Here is a 20988-nt window from a genome sequence, read left to right on the forward strand (position 1 = left end):
CGGCGCAGACCTTAAACGGCCTCTCAGAGGAGCCGCTTTGACTTGAGGATGCACTCGGGAGCAGTGGATGAAGCTCAAGATGGTGGAAGGAAATTGTGAGAGAAAGAGGAGGCTTTGTATGCAGAGCCGAGGAAGCAGCTCGCCACGTCTGTCTTGAAAAGGTCAACAAGGATCTTTTGCCGAATGGCTACTGAGATCTACGAATATAATTTAGACAAAATGGGTTGATGAATTTACCAAATTCACGACAATAGAATTGCAATTCTACGTGTAATGCTCTGTGCTTTCATCCACCTTTGTATTGGAATCGCAGGAGAAAATGTAGACATCCAGTGGGATGTGTGTGCTCGTCTAAAATCATGCTGTATTTTTGTGAAATAACAAACACAAAAAAATCAAGTTTTCATAGTAGAGGCGATGACACTCCTCTGCCCCCTGATAATAGTCTTCATTTCTGCAGAAGAGCATCAACGTATTTTTTTTCTCATGGAAGTTGGCCAAATCGGCTTTGTGGATTTGGAGAATGCATTCAAACGTGTCCCTTGGGTAATCTTTCAGGGGGTGCTGTTGAAGCAGAGTCCTGTAGCTTTAATCCCTAGTTTTTATTTTGCACATCTGGTGCCAACATTAAAGCCGCATTGCCAGTAATGTCTGATTGTTTTCAACTACGGTACGGTAAGAGGCCGCTCTTTGTCAGGGATGTGCTCACTCATAACCTTTATAGGCAGAATTTGTACCTGCAGCCATTATGTCGATGGGGCTTTTTATAGATGTGGTTCTATTGGTTTCATATTCACTGTTCTGTACCGTCCAAAAACAGGAAGCCAGATGTTAGACCCAGGATACGCTAGAGAAACTCCGTACAGTACATGCATTTTGTCTTGGGGTAGACAAATTTCAGTTCTGTGTGTGATGTGCTATCTCTGCGGCACAGACTCTGCCTTTTCACTAAATTTAATAAGCAGAAAAAAAGAACATGTTATTTGAAGCTATCTAAAAATAAAAAAAATCAGTTCATCAAGAGTGGGTATAATACACATACAGTTGTGACTGCATCTTATGCGCGACAAATTCTGGGCTTGATGGGCTAAGGTCATGCAGTTGATCTCTCGCCAGTGCAGCAAGACACTCCGCTCACAAGCTCAGCGATTCCCACGACATAGAAGCCAAGGAACATCGGGACAGTAAAACTAAGGAATACTAAACTACTCTTGTTTGGGGACATGGCAAATTAAAAACATACATCAACAGGATTAATTTGGCCTAAAATCCACCAGAAGAAAAAGCAGCACAGCAGAATTGATCAAGACTTTTAATATTTCTCTTTTAGATGATGTACACGCAAAGGACAATCAATCAATCAAAAAACAAACAAACACCTGATTCAGCATTCGTTTTTTTTTCTTTTTTAAACATCAGCTGTCCCCACAGACATGGAAACTGAGCCACCTGCAAATCAATCGATATAAAGGGTGATAGATGCTTACACCTCGCAGAGCTGATGAAAAGGGCATCAGTGCAGTGACTAAGAAAAAAAATCAAATTAATCTTCAGAGTACAAGGGCGAGAAACTGAGCGCTGTCCTCGCCAGCCATCCCCAACACACACGCTGATTCCTTCAGTGTTACGAACAGCCGCTTCATCATTTACACTTAGTCCCCCCCCCTCAGCTTTCATCTCAGCTGGCCACATTGTGTTGCCCCGACGCAAACACACACACACACATCTACCAACAAAAAATTAAAGAATGGAATGACTACGATAGAGTTCAGAGGGCTGTTTCAGTCTATAGAAAGTCCAGATATGGGTGGCAAAATGAAAAACATGAACAAATACACACTAATGATGAAGCCAAGATCACCTGCCTGCAGCTCACACATGCGTAAGAAAGCATTCAAGCATATTTGAGGGTTGTTGGGGGGGGTAATTTCTGTATATAGCACCCAAAATAAATAGTGTGATGTGAATAGTGAATGCAGAGACCAGAACCAAGGCAGCATTCTGTTGGGTCTCTACTCTAACATATGACAGGTGGCTCAGGTAGGGCAGAGAGCTGGACTTGCACATTTGGATTATTTGCGTCTTTTAATGGGAGCTAATGACTCACACAAACTCAATTAGGTTGAAAAGAAACCTAAATGAAGCGATAGATGACGACGTACTAACAAAAAGCTGGTAGATAGACAGTAAGACAGACAGTTTGCAGAAACCAGTACGTCCTTGCACTGCGTGACAGTGTGATGTGGTCCACGGGCAGGAGACGCTGACGGCAGCATCTGGCCCGCCATTGTTTATTGTTTGGTTTTCATCCTCTCAGTTCTTCAGCACCGCTTCGTAGCTCTGGAACACACATTGGGAAACCTCTGGGGCTCTGCATCTCAGAGAGACCTGAGAAAGATCACAAGCAGGCTTTAATCACACAGCAACAGGTTGAAAATCCACATCAACAGGGTTAATAAATGGGTTATTTTGTATTTTAAAAGAAACCCCAGAAAATTGGGTCAAATTGACCCATAAAGTGGATCGGTCCATTTTTAATCCATAATTGGATTACTTTTGACCCAACTGTTTTTTGAGTGCTGATTACAAGTTTGAGGACACCTGTGATGGTCAAATTATTTACTATCTTTTCTCAGGTTACCACCATTTTGTACAGGCCTGCCTCAAATAATTCTCTTGAAACCCCACAATTCAAAACGCAACATCTGAACTTTCATTGGTTAATTTTCATAAAATGTTTAATTTATTACATTTGTCAGATTAAAGTTGTTTCTGTGATCACTGTGGGCTTTTCTTTCAAAACAGAGGGGTACCAACAATTTTGTCCATGTGTGCACATACATATAAATACATAAGGCAGATCTGTTTTACAACCCTAGTGAGGTGGTCACTGGTCAGTACAAGAATTAATGTTCAAACCTGGTTTAACCAAACCCCACACAATTACCATCTGAAGAGGGGGGAGAAGGGAGGGGGAGGGGGGGGGGTTGCAGGGGGACAAGCAGGCCTACATCATTGGTCACACAGTTGCTATGGGGACACAAGATAGCAGATGAGAATGTGTCTAAAAGATAAGACGTGCCCCATTTCTCCAACATGTCCAACTCGGCTTAAATTGTTCCTCCCATTTTGCTTCTATGACATTTGCTTTCACAATTACGACGGTGAGTGTTTAAGTTAAGTCCAACCTGGAAGAAAAGCGAAGTGCAGAACTGGGACAAGACTATAATATGCAAGGGCAAGAAGTAAGGCATCATGGGAGAACTGAAGCCAATTAAATTGCTTCTTAAGGGAGAAGGCTGCTAAAGTGAAACTATTTCACGTCTGTGTTCAGCAGTTGTAACAATTAGTGTTAACATATATTTTTTTTCAGAGGGCAACGTAGGCCAAAAAACAACGCAGTGGCAGGGCTTCACTCTCTTTCTCATCTAAAAATAGCCACCACAGACGTGGCTTCAGCGTGCCATGCCAAGGAACAAAGTGCAAGCAGCCAGCAAGCTCAGAGACAAGCGACAGAACAAACGATGAACACGGAGCACCAGCTTTTCTTTTCAATGCTAATGAGCAACAACCCCAAGTTGCATCCAAACACAGACACCCACAAACTGCTGAGTCAAAGAAAGCGTAATCATCAAACGCAAACTTTGAGCAGAATATATTCAAAGTAATAGACATCCATTATTTAAATGTACTTTTGCTTCAGTTTGTGTGTCACAAGGACGTAAGGAATAAGAACTCACTGGCCTGCCCAAATATTAGGTACACCTGTGCAGTCTAATCAGACCTCATAAAAGAGCTGCATCAAACATGCCATCTTTGAAAAATGCCCTGAAGAACAAAATGACTTGGAATTCGAATATTCAAAGGCATACTGCATTTCTCATAAGGGTGTAACCGTTTCAAATTCTGATTGCGGAAAAAGAACAAGGTGTCACATGGAGTCGTCACGCCAGAAGAAACAAAAAGTTGACGTGAGCAGCAGAAGCAGCCGGGAGGTCACACCAAAGTTGTCATTCAGGACCCATCATCCAGAAAGTGTAAGCCAAACATGATCCATCAAGGCTGCTTTGAAACATTTCATATTCAACACAGACAACACATGCATTAGACCCCCCATACACTTGCGGTTCAGCACCAGAGGATTTGCATAGTTGCAGATGTTTTCTTTCTTTTAATTCTTCGATATAAGCGCAGTCTATTTACTATTTAAAATATTTAAATAAATCAAAAAGTTTTTGTTTCAGTTTTTTTCCATAGCCCCCCCCTTTTTGATAGAAAACATATTAAATGTTAAATTTTTCAACGGGTGTCAATCATGCACAGATTTTTGCTCAATCAATTTAGAGCTATCAAAATTAATTGATTAATTGACAAGTAATCGATTATCAAATTAATTGACAACTATTTTAACTCATTCACTCCCAGCCATTTTCACTAAAGCAACAGCCTTCGCTCCCGGCTGTTTTACTGGATTTTAACAGATTTTGCAAGGCCCACAGAATATTGTGTTCTATTGCAGTAAAAACATGGACCCTACCAAAAGAAAGAGTAGTCTCTTCTTTCATCAGGAAAAAAAAGTATATTTCTATCTTCATCAGTATTCACAAATCTGTTGATAACACTGCTGAAAAAAAGCTTTTTGCAACATGGCCCTGGTTGATCTCTTATATTATGCTGTCACCTACTGGCCGTTTTTGTAATAACTACCATTGCTTCAAGCATACTCTTCAGTTCAGAGGCTGCATCAAAGCCTTCTGTATGCTCTAGCGACAAGCTCAGACATGCAGCGTAACAAAATAGGCATGCACGCACGCACACAAACTAATATTGCAGTCAAAGAGCCTTCCCAGGCATTTTCTCCTCCTACTCCCTCATAATTGCACATCATATCTATCATGTCTTCTTTTTCTACTCATCAACATCTAAGAATATATAAAATAATTACATTCCGGCAGGAGGCCCCGGGGACGACCCAGGACACGCTGGAGAGACTACGTCTCACGGCTGGCCTGGGAACGCCTTGGGATCCCATCGGAGGAGCTGGCTGAAGTGGCTAGGGAGAGGGAAGTCTGGGCTTCCCTGCTAAAGCTGCTGCCCCCGCGACCCGACCCCGGATAAGCGGAATTGAAGACGGAACGGAACGGAAGACGGATTACATTCCTGTCAATAGAATGCTTCACTGATTCATCTACAGTTTGACTTAATGACCAGAAAGGAAGGTCAGAAGGAGACTGCTGAAACTACTCAAATTGTCTTAACTTTCAAATACATTAAATTCATTAGAAATTCATTCATTCATTAAAATCGGAGCGAGCTGAACCCTAGTCTTCCAGTCAATTTGAGGTTGGGAAAATCTTGAATGTTTTCAGATAAACATTAGCTGACATACAGTGCAGTGAAAAAAAAAGTATTTTCTCAAATTCTTTATGCAGTTTTCCTCACTTAAATGTTTAAAATAACTCAAGTACATATAATGCAGTATTTAAATGGTGATTTATTTATTAAGGAAAACATATTCAAAGCCTCCTGTGTGTAAAAGTACTTGCCCCCAAAACATAATTGGTTGGGCCACCCTCAGCAGCAACAACTGAGATCAAGCAATTTCCATAACTCTCAATGAGTCTTTTACATGCATGGAGATTTCTTGACCCACTTTTCCTTCCAGAATTTCAATTGGATCAAGTCTGACTTTGACCACTCCAAAACAGTGTCTCTGTTTCTTTTTTTAAGCCAAGAAGTTGACTTGTACGATTTTTTTCCACGCAGGGTCAGGAAGCTTTGAATAGAGTTTTTACTTCATAAATCAAATCACCATTTAAAAACTGCATTTTATGTTTACTGGGGTTATCTATCAAGTTTAGGCTTGGAATATGTAGCAAACGTTTAGGATCTTAGGTGTTCAGCTGAAAATGTTTAGAAATCCTGTGTGAACTCACCGTGTAGTTGGGGTTTCCCGCCTGAGCCCTGAGCTCTGCAAGCACCCAAATTCCATTGGTGAGTTTCATGGACTGGTACAGCATGTCCTGACCCTCCACGGTTCGCTTGGCGATGGTGAAAATGTTGCTTCCTTGCAGTTTGCTTGAGACCGCATCTTTGAAAACAAAGAACAACTCATTTGAGCCACACGATCACTGCATGTTAGGACTTACAACTATAGTCAATAATTCACTAATAAACGGTCCTCCACAGGGTCTGACATGCTGATGCGATGCACTAGCCTGTAAACTGCTCATTTTTCTGCTCACGCGAAAAAGATTTATCGGGGAGGGAAAATATCCATTAAGCTGTCTCATTAGCATTTCTTCTTCAGCTCAGCTCCTCCGATGCTTGCATAAAACCAAATTATCCAACGCAAATAGGGACTGAAGCTTATGAATTGTCATTAAATACAATTTGCTTCCATGAATTTCATATTTATCACGCTATATGATGTGTGACGAAAATGTATGGTATCACCTGAGTTAAGATGGCAGTCGTTGAGCTGGTACTTTGACTCATTTTCATTCGGAATGTCTTTCCATGTGGCAAGGAACACCTGTCGCTCTGCACATGAAAAGATGAGCACATGGTGAGTGCAAAATCTTTGAGCTAATGAGATAATATCAGTACACAAACATTGCATGGGAGGTACTCATTTTTGAACACGGCACATCTAAACACACGCAAGATGTAAAATAAATAAATAAAACACACATATAAAAGTGCATATCACCCATCACATTAGATCTAATAGGCAATTGGCCATTAAGGCCCTTACTGACAGAAAGTCACATTAGAGGGATATGAGGGCATGGAGTGAAGAGCTGCAGCCGAAGCACTCACCCATCTTCCCGTCCTCTACGAAGAGCATGCTGATGGGGTACTGGCAGCTAAAGTAGAAGACGTCAATGTTGTTCTTAACAGCCACCTAGGAGACCGGCAGTGTTCGAGGGGGGAAAGGAAGAAGATAGTAAGAGAACGCAATGCAAAAATAATTACTTGTCAAGTGTCTTTCGTAGTCACTCATACCTTATGTCACATTAGCTCGCAATTTATCCACAAGAGTGGAGGATTTCAGGTCCATGTGCACAGTAACATTTTCTGCCTTTCAATTCCAGGCAATTCAGTGTAACTCTACCACAGCATCAATCATATATAAAACCTACTGTTAAATGAATTTCTCTCTGACTGGAGGGCCAATAAAGCCACAAACTTGTTAATTATAAAGGCGTGTTTGTTTGCCACTTCCGCTAATGGCCGCTGCACACCGAGCAACACGATCAAATGTTAGTGAGCTTAGGTTGTGCAACTAGTTTTTATGAATGGACGACTTTCTGAAACGACTTTGAAGTGAATGGTGATGCAACATGGCAGATACAATGCCCAATGAAAAATACTATGGCATATCATATTCTATTAATTTTTTCTTTTCTATGTCCAATTTCCTTATGACTGTCCGACAATGATATTTATACAATACACAGTATAATTACTATACAGTAATTTCCGGACTATAAGCCACTACTTTTTTCCCTATGCTTTGAACCCTGCAGTTTTTAATGTGCTGCGGTTTATTTATGATTTTTTACTGACGAGCTTCAAGTTTCGTCACATCTGACCAATGAAATGAACAAATATGTCACAGTGGACCAATCAAAGTGTCCGAGTCCGCCCTCATACTGAATACATACTGTACTGTATTTACGTGACGCCACCGACCCCCACCTATCGACCCAGCATGCCTTTCATGGAGCAAACAGACAACAAGAGAACGCAACCAAATGCTGAGGAGTGCTCGTGTTGCTTACTACAAGTTACTTTGATTCATTGATTTGTTCATTCATTCAGTTTTTTCACGAACCGCTTCACAATGATGCACACGTGTGCCGTTCAAATATCCCATGTTATAACGTGGAGGGCTGCGGCTAACAATACAATGCGGCTAATGTATGTAGTAATTTGTTTTTATGGCTTAATTCAGCTGTTGCAGCTTTTAAATTACGGTAATTTAAATGTCATTTGTACCTGTGGCTTAAAAAGGGAAGCGTTTGGCGCAAATTGCAAAAGTTCAATCGACGAATGGTGCTATTGCGGCCTAGAGCTATCGGCCAATCCACTTCTTTTTTGACAATCATTTCACGTTTGTGGTTTAAAAAACAACAACACTAAGGACAACCTTAAAAGCTTTCCCAATAAGAACACCAGTGGTCGCAACTTTCATTGAAGCACATCAGTAGGCATGTGGTTGGGAATCGACAAACTCTCATCAGTGTGCTATTGTTCAGATCAGTCACACATTGGTAGTCTAATTGTACAAAACGGTAGTACAGCACATACTGCCTCTTTTGATCACACGCTTACACAGCCACCATCAGCATTCAGCACACAAAATCGTTACGAGTGTACAAGCAATTTAGCGACTGCTGCAGCACTTGGGAACTTAGCAAATCAGGCCCCAATTCTTTCACAGAGTATATTTCTTGCTGACAATAACAGTTATCATGGTGTGTATTGAACTTGAGATCTCCAATGAACAATCCACTCTTGTCAAGCTCCAGCTGTTACCACAAGTTTCTACTGAAGCCCCTCTACATGAGTAAGAGGAACATTTTAAATCCAGAGTCAGGGAGATAAAGTAGAAGTACTGATGAATGATTAATGCGGCTGCAGTTAATGAAGCAATCTGCTGTCTTAGCTAAACTGATCACTTGAGGGTTTGGCGTCCCGCTCAACGCAGCAGGTGATTGCCATTAATTATGAATAGCGTGCAGTCACTATGCTTCTGTCCTAAGCCACAGAAGCTTTTCTCTTTAATGTGCACATTTGCCATAAAATGTTTCAGTCAGTGTGGAGGCTAGAAAAACTGTAACCACACATCACTGGTTTAAAGAGTACTCTTAATAATGTTCTGTTACACTACCTTCCATCAGCACTAAAGAATGACAAAAACTTTTTCCCCCTGAAATTATCTGTGAGTGTTTCAAACTAGAGTGGTGCCCATCAAAGCGTAATAGAAAGCTGGAGAAGGCGAAGAGAAACAAAGGAACCACACATTGCATGACAACTAAGGATTGCCCAGCACCTGACGCTCTTATCTTCTTTCGACAGCTACTGCTCCATTCACTATTCTGTCTAATTCAAATTACTGCGTAGTGTTATTGTTTGGGGCTAACGTTTTAGAAACAAAAACTTTTAAGTGACAATAGACTAATTAGACTAAGACCACAATCACATGAATGAAGTTAAAGAAAAAGAAATACTTGAACCATTAAATATTTTTGGTGTTTTACGTTTACCCATTGAGAATATCACTGGCGTCGGGCTGAAGCCTCCTATGTCACAGTTTGGTAAATTTGATATTTTTTCACAAATCTCTATTATTGTTCAGTCCACACATTTAAGTGTTCAATATAGACCAACCTAAGGTGTTGGAAATGCCTTGCTCTCTCTGACGATGCAATTTTAATGGTTGCTCAAACAAGCTGTTTTGGGGTCTCCTGAAAAGTCATCATGACTGCCGTTTAAAATCATCAGATAATCATCAGGTCATTACATCATTTTAGTGGGTAGCGCATGGATGGCAATTGTAGACCAGGGATGGGCAACTGGAAGCCTCTGGACCACTCCATTAAAATAAATAAATAAAATAAACAAAAAAAAAAATTCCATTTGATTTTTTTGTGGTGAAATTATAAAAATGTTTCCTCTACTCCAAATGAACCCACATTCTTGCAGTTCAGCATGTGGTTTATTTTTTTCTTTAGGAGCAACCCCATTTTTCATGGAAAACACATGTTGAGGGTTTATCAATGTTTTTTCCCCGTGTTTACAATAAAAAAACTACCAATGCGTTTCTGTGTGTCAATTATATGCAAATTTGAAATTTGCAGGACGGCATGCATTTTGTCTCTAAAAAAGAAATACATCTGGTTAAGATATGCATGGCCTCACAGTAGCGCTTATGAAAAATTGTGCCCCATCTAATATTTAAGTTGTCCATCCCTGATCTAGAACAATGCAAAATACAGATTTAGTAGTACACAGGAAGTCCTCCGCCCACATCCGAAGAAGTACACATTTTGAGTACCTTACCTGCAGGTTATTGAGAGGCTCCATCTTCAGGACAGGCCCCACAGTATTGAGAGGAAGGACTGCTTCTATACTCTGGTTGGGGCTAACTGGAGTAAGAACCTGGAGAGGACCAGCAGGAGCCAAACCAAAACTAAAACCGGAGAGGAGAAAAGGAGTGTAAATGACAAAACTGTACATTCACTGCTGACACCTGACAAACAAGATGTTACCTATTTCTGTTGAACTGAACGGCAAAATTAGTCATGGCACTCATTGCTTTATTTGTGAGGGTCATCTCCATTTGAACGACCCCAGCTCGACGACCAAATGTGCCTGAAATCTCCAGACCCTTAGCCTTCATAGCTGGAAGCCAAAGCTAGAAAAAGAATAATTTCTATCAATAAGAAGCCCAGTGATGTTCCCAAGTCACTCAACAACACGTATTCTTTAAACTCACCATTTTAGGAGGTACATAGGCTCCCATTTGCATGCCAACTCCACCGCCAAGGTCAAACAGGTCGTCAAGACCCCCACTTACAGGGGCAGTGAAAGATGGTGGTCCGGCAGTGGGCGGTGCACCAAAGCCAGCTGTCATCTGCACGTCAGAAAACAAAAATCAATCAGTGCAAAGCTGCTTGAAGGTCGAGGTGAATTATAACAACTTACAGCAGGACTTCCTCCAAGGTCTCCGCCAAGCTGGAAGTGAAACAAAAGGTTAGGTTATTGACTTGTGTAACATGAAGTGATATTGTGCAGGTTTGAGGAGGTTGGATGACGAGTGAGCAGCTGCAAGCATGGGAACTAGGAGGGGAGGATCAAACATTTTACTGGGCATACAAGGAAAGCTGAGTATATCCTGCTCGCCAAGAGTCGTGATCGTGGTGTAAAAAGGTGGTGACATCAAACAATAAGAATGGTAAACTATTGTGTGTAGGAAGTGGGGTGTCACTTAAACAAAACACAGGTAACGTTCCCACAACAACTACAAAAAAACCCCAGTGGAAACCTTAACTAAGGCACAGATCAGATGAATTTGTGAATTAATCTAGAGGTCACAGTGGTACATCAGGGGACAAGAGTGCATTCTAGTCTCTCGCCAGTGAGGTCCTCTGGACCAACCTCAGTGGTACTGTAATCTGGGGGCGATGGGGATTGACGGGGGGGCTGCGGTGACTGAGGAGTGTCCGTCCGCAGGGGAACGGGCGGCTGATTGAAAGATGAAACAGATTGCAGAGCCCACAGGTAAACAATAAATTGGGGCTTTGGGTCCAACTATGTATCACCTATATACTGTATCAGGTAACAGGTGATAAATGAAATTCAGATGTGGTCAAATTCATTGTAATGTTTAAAATGGTTTCAAAATGTTCCCTCCCCTCCGTGTCGTTACCGGCTCAGACTCATCCCCCATCTGCAGGTGCAGCATTGAACAAGGAAGGAAAATATAACATTGTAAAAATAATAAAATAAAATTTTAAAGGATAATAAAAAAGAAAGATAGCACAGAGCAAAAACATTCAAAGTAATTGTTGAAAGGCTTTACCAGGCTATCCAGTCCTCCTCCAAGAAGGTCCATAGCACCCATCTGCAGGCCAGAGGAGGGTGGTGGTGGTCCAGTTGTGCTTGTAGGTGTCAGGTCTAGATTGAGGAGATCTCCCAGAAGGTCCTGGGACGGGATAACGGCAGGGGGCGCCTCAGAAGCAACAGGAGCAGAACCTGTGTCCGGGCTCTCCACACTTTCCCCGCTGGCAGAAAGATAGTGAGGAAAAGTCAAATATCACTAGTCTGAAAGAAGACTGGCCTGGCTGAGGTGAATTAATACACTTTTTATACTTTTAAGAACTCTAGGAGCCTAAATATAACGAACAACAGAACAAAGAGGATAGTCTGGATGTTTTGGCATTTCAATGTTGTGGATGACGACCTAAGCTTTAATTAATTAGCAACAGAAACTATTCCTATCATTCAGCATTCTCACTCAAATAATTTCAAGTACCCCGAGGAATGCAATGCACTTCACATCTGCACTTCCTGCAGTGCGGTGCTCAAACAAGAGAGTATCTTACGATCCAGCGCTGCCGGGGAGTCTCTTGTGCTGAACACCACGGCTGCCCTCGACAAAAGCGCTGGGCGGCTTGTGATAGACGGAGGCCAGAGTGCCAATGTGGCATATGAGCTCCTCCAGCAGTGTGGGTTCAATCAAGTCGGTCTCCTCAGAGATCAAAGGCTTCTCAGCCAGAACCACCTCCTTAGCAGCCACTGGGTCAGTGGAGAGCAGACGCCAGTAGATGTAGCCACGATCCCTCAGGTCTGGATTATCAGAGTCCTGGGGAAAGACACATTAGGAGGAAGGAAACATGAACACATCACGTCCATGCAATTGAGCGCTGTGGCATGGAAATGGTTCATTCTTACCTGAGTTGCCAGACTGAGGACCTGCTGCACCAGCTCTTGAGTCTCGGTCGGCTTCTTGAGGAACAACTTAACAATGGCCGTTAAAAGCTGCAGCTGCACCTGAATCACAAAAGGGAAAAAAAAAAAGCAGAACATTTTAAAACCTCTTCAACAATTACCTGAAAAACATTGACTTTGCCCAAGCTTAACTGGAAAGACGGAAATTTCTGTCCAATTTTTCCAATTTGAGCCCCGGTTCCATAGTGACATTAAAATGGACATCAGCTTGCATTCTCCTAAACCCACCTGAGTGCTTTCATCATGGAAACCCTCCAAAAAGCTTTCAAGTAGTTCATCAGCGTTGTCGATGCGCTCAGCGTACTCCCCCACAATCCAAATCATGGCTGCACGTGCTTCCGGCTCATCCAGTGAGTCCAGGTTTTCACACAAAGTGGCAATCACACTCTCATACCTGCAAACATCATGAAATGCACTCAAAATGAAATAATAGATGCATCGCAACTAAAAATCAAGTTCTGCTTGGTTGTTGTTTCATATTCAAATCACTCCTCGTCTAAAGGCATAATAAATGCTTGAGAATATTTTCTTGATACCCCGTAAACATTCCACAAGTATCTGCAGTAAATAAACATGTTGTTTTAATAAATATATTTCTCCATCTAGTGATAAGAGTGATCGTTTATTTAATTTTGGTTATCGCTCCCCAAAATGTGTGTAGTATTCTCAGAAATCAGTCTTTTATTTATATGTGTTCACTCAGTACATGATGCTTAAGTATCCATTCAACCTCCATGACTTTCTTCTTCGGCTGTCTCAATGAAGTACGTCATTAAGTGGGTGGGACCCAGTGCGTCACCCGGTGTTCAGACTGCGACACCACAAGTTGTGTTGAACTCCAGATAAATGTGAGATACTGTACTCATCCGAAACATACTTGAAGCACTCACTGTTGTATCAAATGTAATTTAATTTCTTACACTTGCCTTCAAAAGGCTTATACAACCACATCGTTTGAATGGGACTTTTGATGGCCACTAGATATTTTTCATTCATTTTATTCACGTATTTAGTTTTTTAAATTATTTTTATCGTGTATTCTACCGGGCGTTCATATAGTCTGGACACAGAGTTTAAAAAAAAAATGCATAACTTCATAAATAAATGTGATGAAATCAACACTTAATATATAATATACAATATTTTATTTTATTATAGTTATCTTATTGGTGAATAATTTGTCAAAAACAATACACACGTGTCCGACTAATGTATACATTTTTGAACAAATATTAAATTGACCAAATTATGATATGTGAGGTATTGGATCAAGCCAGCGATATACAGTGACAGCGCACGTTCTGGGCAGGGTCATCACAATTTGGTTCCACCACCCGAAAAGGCTTCACGTAAACCCTGCAATAAAGGTCTCTGGGTGTGATTTGCGATTGGATGAGTGAGTCAGCATAGGGCGACGAAGAAACGAGAGGAGTATGCCGGCACGTCTGCAGGCTGACAGCTTGAGAGGAACACATGCTGGATGTTTTGTTTTTGGCATAGTTACGGCCCAAATTCACCATTCATTTTCACAAGAAAGATTGTTGTTCGAGAAGCGTTTGTCTTCATTTCATCATGTAAACAGACGCCACAGTACATTCTCTGTCTTTTCACTGTTCCAGAAGGCCGTTTGGTAAATATGCTTATGGTTGTTGTGAGGATTTAAGATGTTTGACAGCTAACGTTGGCAAGCAGCTTTTCAAATAAGTGCTCATAGCCCTGGTGTTTTATTATATTTGAGAACAGGCTTGCATACATATTTTGCAAGTGACCATGCTACCCAGTCTCATTTACGAAGGTATTTCCACGCGCTTGAAGCACTACATTAACCGACCACCTGCCGATTTCTCTAAGGTGTCTGTTATCAATGCCAAAATATGTAATGGCCGATTAATCAACTTCAAGCTGTCATTGCAGAGGAGAAAAGTCGACGCACCAATTTGTCACAAATCGGTTCAATGCCCAAGTGCCTAAATCACATGTACATTATGTACATTTGAGGACAAGAGGAGCAAACCTTTGATGTCCATCAGGGTACTTACTTGTTAGGGTACTTGCGAAAGATATCCTTGATGACCACAATGGCCTCCTGCACAACATAGTTGACCTTTGTCTGGATGAGGTCAAGCAACGTGCTGACACAGCGTTCTGCAGATTGCTATTGACAGAAAATTACATTACCAATCATGACAATCTCATTATACCCTACACAGCATGTTTACTCATGTGTGTAAAATGTAAATACAGTGATTTGCAAATCCCTTTCAACCTATGCTCATTTGAATGCACTAAAATAGACAAGACATATTTCAAACTGATAAGCATTAATGTATTTTTGTAGGGGTGTCAGGCGATTACTTTTTTTTAATCGTAATTAATCACATGACGTCAATAGTTAACTGACGATTAAACGCAAATTTTATATGTGTTCTAAATGTACAGTAAATAATGCTTTTCATATTATAGTATAAAGTTTTCATATGCTTGTTAACATAAAAGTGGGAAAAATGTTAATAGAAATACGGCTGCATCTTTTAGTCATTGATACAGTAGTTTCATAATAATAAAATAAAAAATAAGATGTACTGTACTGTAAAAAACTAGTGTAATATTGATTTGTGTTGGTCATTTTTCTGCCACTAGATGGCATAATTGCATTTGTAAGACGGTGCTCATGTTAAGAGCTATCTAATCTTTAACATTAAGTAACTTGTGAAATTCTGCACATTTTTAAAATACAACTTGACACCAGACTCCATAAATATATGCATGACTTATTGTTAAATGTATTACTGCTCAATTTTGATGTGGACGTGTCTGCTGCATTGCAACTGGAATGCCCCCAGTACAGGCTTTCCAAGTAAGGGGTGGTTATTAATCACGCATTTAAAAAAAATAGTGGCGTTAAAGGAACTTTAAATTAACACACTAATATTGATACCCCTAATTTCCCCCCAATGTTTACTCATTTTGAATTTTATGCCTGCAACACGTTCCAAAAAAAGCTGGGACATTTCATTTGCAAACAGTATTTCCATGGCCTGTGAGTGGACATTATACATATAAAAATGGCTTTCGACTACATGACTCATTAATCATCAGGGCTATACAAAACTGTACAATCTATCGCATCCATATTGATATAATGACGACATCTAGCATTTAGCTACCATCTCACCTCTACTTTAATGGCACAGCGTCCGATGGCCCTGACAGCTTTACGAACAAAGTCCACATCCACCTCGGTGGCGTATTCCTTCAACTCAGCGAGCACCTACGGCAAGACAGATGACTCATTAAGATACACTGTTGTGCAGAACACGTACCCCCACAAAAGTATACGAAAAAAGGCTTTCGTGGTGTTGGTTGTATATACCTGGGCAATGTTAGCTTGAGACGCCAAGCGGATCATGATGTCCAGTTTCTCCAGTTTGACATAAATCGGGTCATTGTATTTGACAAAGAAAACCTTCATCTCATGTTTCAGAATCTCGGGTCTGAAAAGTAAACACTTGTTATTTTAGCCAACTACCAAGCATGTAACAAAATATTTGAAAATATTACTAAGGCCATCCTGTGTAATATCAAGATGCTACAAAAACACACTGTTGACAGATTTACCGTCTTTGTACGATGAGGTTGATGTTTCGCAGTGCTACATATTGCAACTCTGGCTCAGCAGAGAGGAGAGTGACCAGTGGAGGGGCCAGCTTCTTCAGTAGGGTCCCATAGTAGTCAAGGTCTTTAGGCAACATCTCCATAAACTTCATGAGAACTTTGACAGCCGACAAAACCACAGCAGAGTTTGCATGGGAGAGCCGTGGGGTGACGCGCTCACAGATGCTGGCAAAAGAAGTCAAGTCAAATTTAATTATATAGCCCTTAATCACAAAACAGTCTCAATGTGCTTCACAGGGCCACAGTTTACAAATATTAATCTAATACCCCCAAGACGGGCAGGAAAAACTCAAAAATCATGGGGAACAAAGAAGAAACTTGACATTTTGACCAACTTGGCTGACTTGAAAGGGATAACGGATGAAACAAAAGGTGGAAAATGTGAAAATTAACTCTTAGTCTCTTACCTTTGGGACTCTCGGTCATCTCGGGGTGTGTAATTGGCCAGGCAGTCCAGAATGAAGATCTGTCCCCACTCTGTACACTCATTAAGAGCCGTCAGTAACTTGTTGATGGTTTGAGGGTTAAGATCCAGAAGATTGCTGTTGGGATGAGACTCTGCAATCTCTGACAGTGCTGCCACTGCGTTTGCAACCACCTGAAAATGGAGCATTGAAGCAGCAAAAGCGTTAATGTGGGGCCAATCCCTGCCTAGCATGTTGGCCTAATGAAGCCGTACCATGGGGTTGGAGTCCGATATAAGGTCTTTGAGGGTGTCCAGGAAACCTTGATCCTCCACCAGCTGTGCGTTGATATCATGGAGTTTGGCTACACACACCGCTGCCGTTTTCCTCACATAGGGGTCTTCGTCTTTTAAACACTTTCTCAGAGGCTCGCACAGGTACTCTGTGATCTTGTCCACGCGGATGCAGCCCATGGTGCGAACAGCCAGTGCCCGAATTAGGGGATTTGGGTCTTCACAGTCCTGAAAAGTTTATTAAAAAAATAAATAATAATAAATAAATAAATAAAAATAAAAAGGGTAACAAACATCAATTTACCGGTATGCTGTTATGCTAATACAGTAATTCATATTTCTTGATTTTTTAAAGTAGTACTGCAAGAAAGAACACTCTGATTTCATAATCCATATATATTATATTATGGGACCCAGTCAAATTAGGAAAAACAGATTTAACAGACAATGAATGGTTATGTACCTTAACAAAAGTGTTGACAGCCATGATGGCCATGTCTGGCTGACTCTTGGCATAGTTCATCAGATAGAGGTAGACCAGCTTTTTCAGTTCTAGGTTGTCCGTCTGCATGCAGTTCACAACATCTGGAAATAGGGCACTGGAGGAACAACAACCAAATTGTATGTAAGCGCAGAGTAAACATGGAAGGTAATCATCAACCTGATCAGTCATCAGTGGCGTACCTGACATCCTTGCCAACAGTCATAGATGCAATCACTTTCTTTACTGCCTCCTTCTTTTTCTCTTTTTTATCACTGTTTAACTCAGCCTTGAGCTCAAAGATTTCACCTGCATGAATACAAAAAAAATCAGAATATGAAAGCACAGAATCATAGATTTAACAGATATTAAGCACTGAGGTATATCACTGATCATATTAGATACATTTGCACAATGTTAAAAAAAAAAAGATAACAAGTGCTTGTGTCAAATTTGATTACATTTCAACCTGAGATGTAGGTTTGCAAAGGTTAACTGCTGATACAAGTAAAGTAACTATAACAATCTTCATTGGCACAATAATTCACATCAAATTAAAATGTAACTTTTTGTTCATTTGTTAGTTTTTTAGACATCTGAAATGATTTGAGCCGGACCTTTTTTGGTGGTAGTGAAGTACTTTGAGTCTGTCATCTTGGATCCAAATTGTCGGTTTTCCTGAAAAAGCAAACAAATGATAAAGATGAAGCTCTATATTCCAGTGAGGAAACGCCATAAAAGCAACAGGAAAAACTAAAAGTGCAAGTGCAGGGAAACTAAAGGACTTCCTGCCTTCTGGAAGAGCAAGGATCCAACAAAAAGAGAACACAATGGATTTTGCTGAAGAAAGCAGACTTCAAAAGTTAAGTCAATTTTTTCAACTATTCTTATGATGACTGTCGAAACGAGACCTACAATGGTGCAAATTCCTGTTGGCTCGAGATGGATTATAAAAAAATGATGGTTTAAATTAAATTTTAATGGCAAAATAAAAACATGCTGTTCTCAAATGAAGTGGGTTGTAGGTAAAATGTAAAATTAATGTTACAGTAATGCCTTGTTTATAATAGGGGTTACCGTCAGGCTATCCCACAAAATACACAATTATTTATTAAGGTTTCATCCACATAAAACTAAAATATATCCATGGAGGTGCACATTATATATTTTTATTTTATTTACTTTGAGTCACTATCCTCATGTTCTACACTGTAGTATCTGTAACTCTGAATGTTTATGTGCCTTTAGAAGGTGGGCCTCGCCTGTTGAGTATTGTGGATGTCAGTGAATGAGAATGTCCATTTGGCTAGCTGTTAACTGGCTCAACATTAGACACGATACATGTTGACTGACGGTGTCAGTTAAGGCTATCGGCAAGTCGTCTAAGAATAATAGAATGTGTTGGGTTTACTGTATTGTCTTACTATAATTTGTTCAATAAAACGGATGAAAGTACAGCGGCTGTTTCCACCCTCATCACCTATGGAAGGATTATAATTTGTGCAGTAAAGCTTTCATTCTTGCTCACACTTATTGCTCGGTGAATTTGTAATAACAGTCAATGTGGACAGTGGATCACTGCTAGGTCCCACAATATTTCAAATAATCTGCAACGTATTTTTATTTTTAATCCTCGATACAGTGAAGCCGCAAAAAGTTAACATGATATAGTGAGAGGCGACCGTATTTATTGATCAGAAATGTCAACGTACTCTTATTTTGCCATTTAATAACACATTGTGACAGTGTTCTTGAAAGTAACTGAACTCAACTTCGAAGTAAAAATTGCATTTGCCAACATCAACATGGCTACTACAAGTAAGGTAACTTGTGAGTACAGGTAGTGACGCAAACAGCTGGAAAGTTGATGCCTTTCTTGTAACAGTATCAGGATACGAACAATAAGATGCTTGGAGGGAAAGACATCTTGACGTTATTTATTAAGTTCGAATCAGCAACCATCGTCAAAGAGAGGCTGCTGGCCTCAAGTTGCCCAACCAGCTACTTAACCAAACAGCGACAAATGACAGATAACACCTCAAACTCACAACAAACTACTATTCCACGTTTAAGTTATTGTCAGACTAACGCTACGTGTACTTGGCGAGGATTTACGCGCTGTTAAATCAGAAAGAGATTGTATTACAAGGTTCGCTAGCATCGAGCTAACGTGATAGCATAGCAGGCTAGTCGGTGGATAATCTAGCAAGGAGCAGACTTGGGGGAGAAAAAAAGAACTATTTTAACCGACACGTTTCTTGAGCCTGTGCTCCAGGTTGGTCATGTAGTCACACTATCTTTCCAACTACTTACGCATAGTTGGTTGGCCCATTCCTGCATGTTTACAAGTCAGATGAATGAAAGACTAAGTGCTAACGTTAGCTTCTGCTTGCTGCTGCTACTGCGGTGCGGCTGTCAGTGTCAGCTAGCCACTTCTTCAGCGAGCTCAGCTGAGACATGACCTTCTAAGCACAGGGTTAAGGAAGCTTTTGCTGGGATAGTTAAGCTCTTAATCTTTCGTCCTATTTTAAAACTTACACAGCGAATTAGTGCGCACTTTGGATTTAAAAAACACCGTAAACACAGTGAATGTGGTGAGACATCTTACCGTGACAGGCGTAGAAAAAGCTGCGTGGTGTTAAATGCTGATGATGTTTGTCTTCGTCTCCTCCCACTCGGCACACTTCCGTCTTCCCACAAAAATAACGTTTGTAAACACACACAGATGAAGTGTGGTTAAGTGCAATACATATTATTATTAATAATAAGAATGATAAAAAAAAAAACATGACAGGTTTATTGGAGCACTTTCTAGAAATAGCTTTAGTTTGTAGTGGTTGGACCTTTTAACGTAGGCCTATAGTCTTTACGGCATGACTTCTCTTTCAAAGCGTTTAAATTGATTTGTAGAGCTAATGTCTAGTTGGAACATATAATTTTAAGTTAAAAATAAAAATATATTTTTGTTCTTATTATCAGACTCACAAAATGATTAAATGAGCCAATGTGGCAAATTATCAGTGGTATAAAAATACAGTGTAAAAACATTTTTACTACTCTTGTCGTGTGTCAAAATCCTTTTCTGCATAGTGCTTACATTTTGAATTTACATGTTGTTTTTTTGTGATTGCTGTATAATGGCTTCTACGTTGGTTAGAGAAGACGGACTATTGACCTTGGGTTCAAAATACAGTACATTTTAATACACTAAACTGCCAATGTGCATAAGAGGCCCAAATGTGGATGTTTTCTGACTTACAAGTAGTGAATGTGCATGCAGCAATATAAGTAAAGGCTCATACAGTAGAAGTAGTACATTATGTAGGAATGACTGCCTTGTCCTAGTGGCTAGCTATGCACTTACAGTATGATTAAATAATGCATAATTTAGTACTTGTAATTCACTGTTGATGATCCCCCGCAAGGAGATTGCCATGACATTGCAATAAAAACAACCACGCACACTCCAATGTGACCAAACCCTAGGGAACACTTACCAGAGACATAATTATGGAAACACTGCACCTAAAATTGATAATTAAAAACTCATTTTTTTAACTAAAGTTCAATGTCTTCCACAATGGAATTCAATTTCAGCAGATTACTAACTTGG

At 40.4% G+C, this 20988-nt stretch overlaps 1 protein-coding gene across 4 annotated transcripts; it reads right to left on the reverse strand.

Annotated features, from left to right (window-relative positions):
* Window positions 1–1294: 1294 nt before the first annotated feature.
* ap1b1 (adaptor related protein complex 1 subunit beta 1) lies at window positions 1295–20063 on the reverse strand. 4 transcript variants are annotated; one of them, XM_086076182.1, is made up of 24 exons: window positions 19984–20063; window positions 17993–18053; window positions 17579–17684; window positions 17358–17493; window positions 16877–17122; window positions 16605–16795; window positions 16141–16362; window positions 15896–16016; window positions 15698–15793; window positions 14562–14677; window positions 12751–12916; window positions 12466–12564; window positions 12117–12376; window positions 11594–11795; window positions 11441–11461; window positions 11170–11256; window positions 10717–10746; window positions 10508–10645; window positions 10281–10426; window positions 10072–10201; window positions 6823–6907; window positions 6457–6543; window positions 5937–6091; window positions 1295–2388 (listed from the first exon to the last, which is right to left on the reverse strand). In XM_086076182.1, the coding sequence occupies exons 2-24, from the start codon at window positions 18027–18029 to the stop codon at window positions 2314–2316; spliced, it is 2952 nt and encodes a 983-aa protein (XP_085932308.1). In that variant the 5' UTR covers window positions 18030–18053; window positions 19984–20063; the 3' UTR covers window positions 1295–2313. The 4 variants fall into 4 exon arrangements, with proteins under 4 accessions (XP_085932308.1, XP_085932307.1, XP_085932309.1 ...); XM_086076181.1 differs by lacking the exon at window positions 19984–20063 and adding an exon at window positions 19689–19915; XM_086076183.1 differs by lacking the exons at window positions 11170–11256; window positions 19984–20063 and adding an exon at window positions 19689–19914.
* Window positions 20064–20988: the final 925 nt, after the last annotated feature.

Source organism: Leptonotus elevatus, chromosome 5 (genome assembly GCF_054856555.1).
Source record: "Leptonotus elevatus isolate MCC_2025b chromosome 5, RoL_Lele_1.0, whole genome shotgun sequence".
Classification (NCBI taxonomy): domain Eukaryota; kingdom Metazoa; phylum Chordata; class Actinopteri; order Syngnathiformes; family Syngnathidae; genus Leptonotus; species Leptonotus elevatus.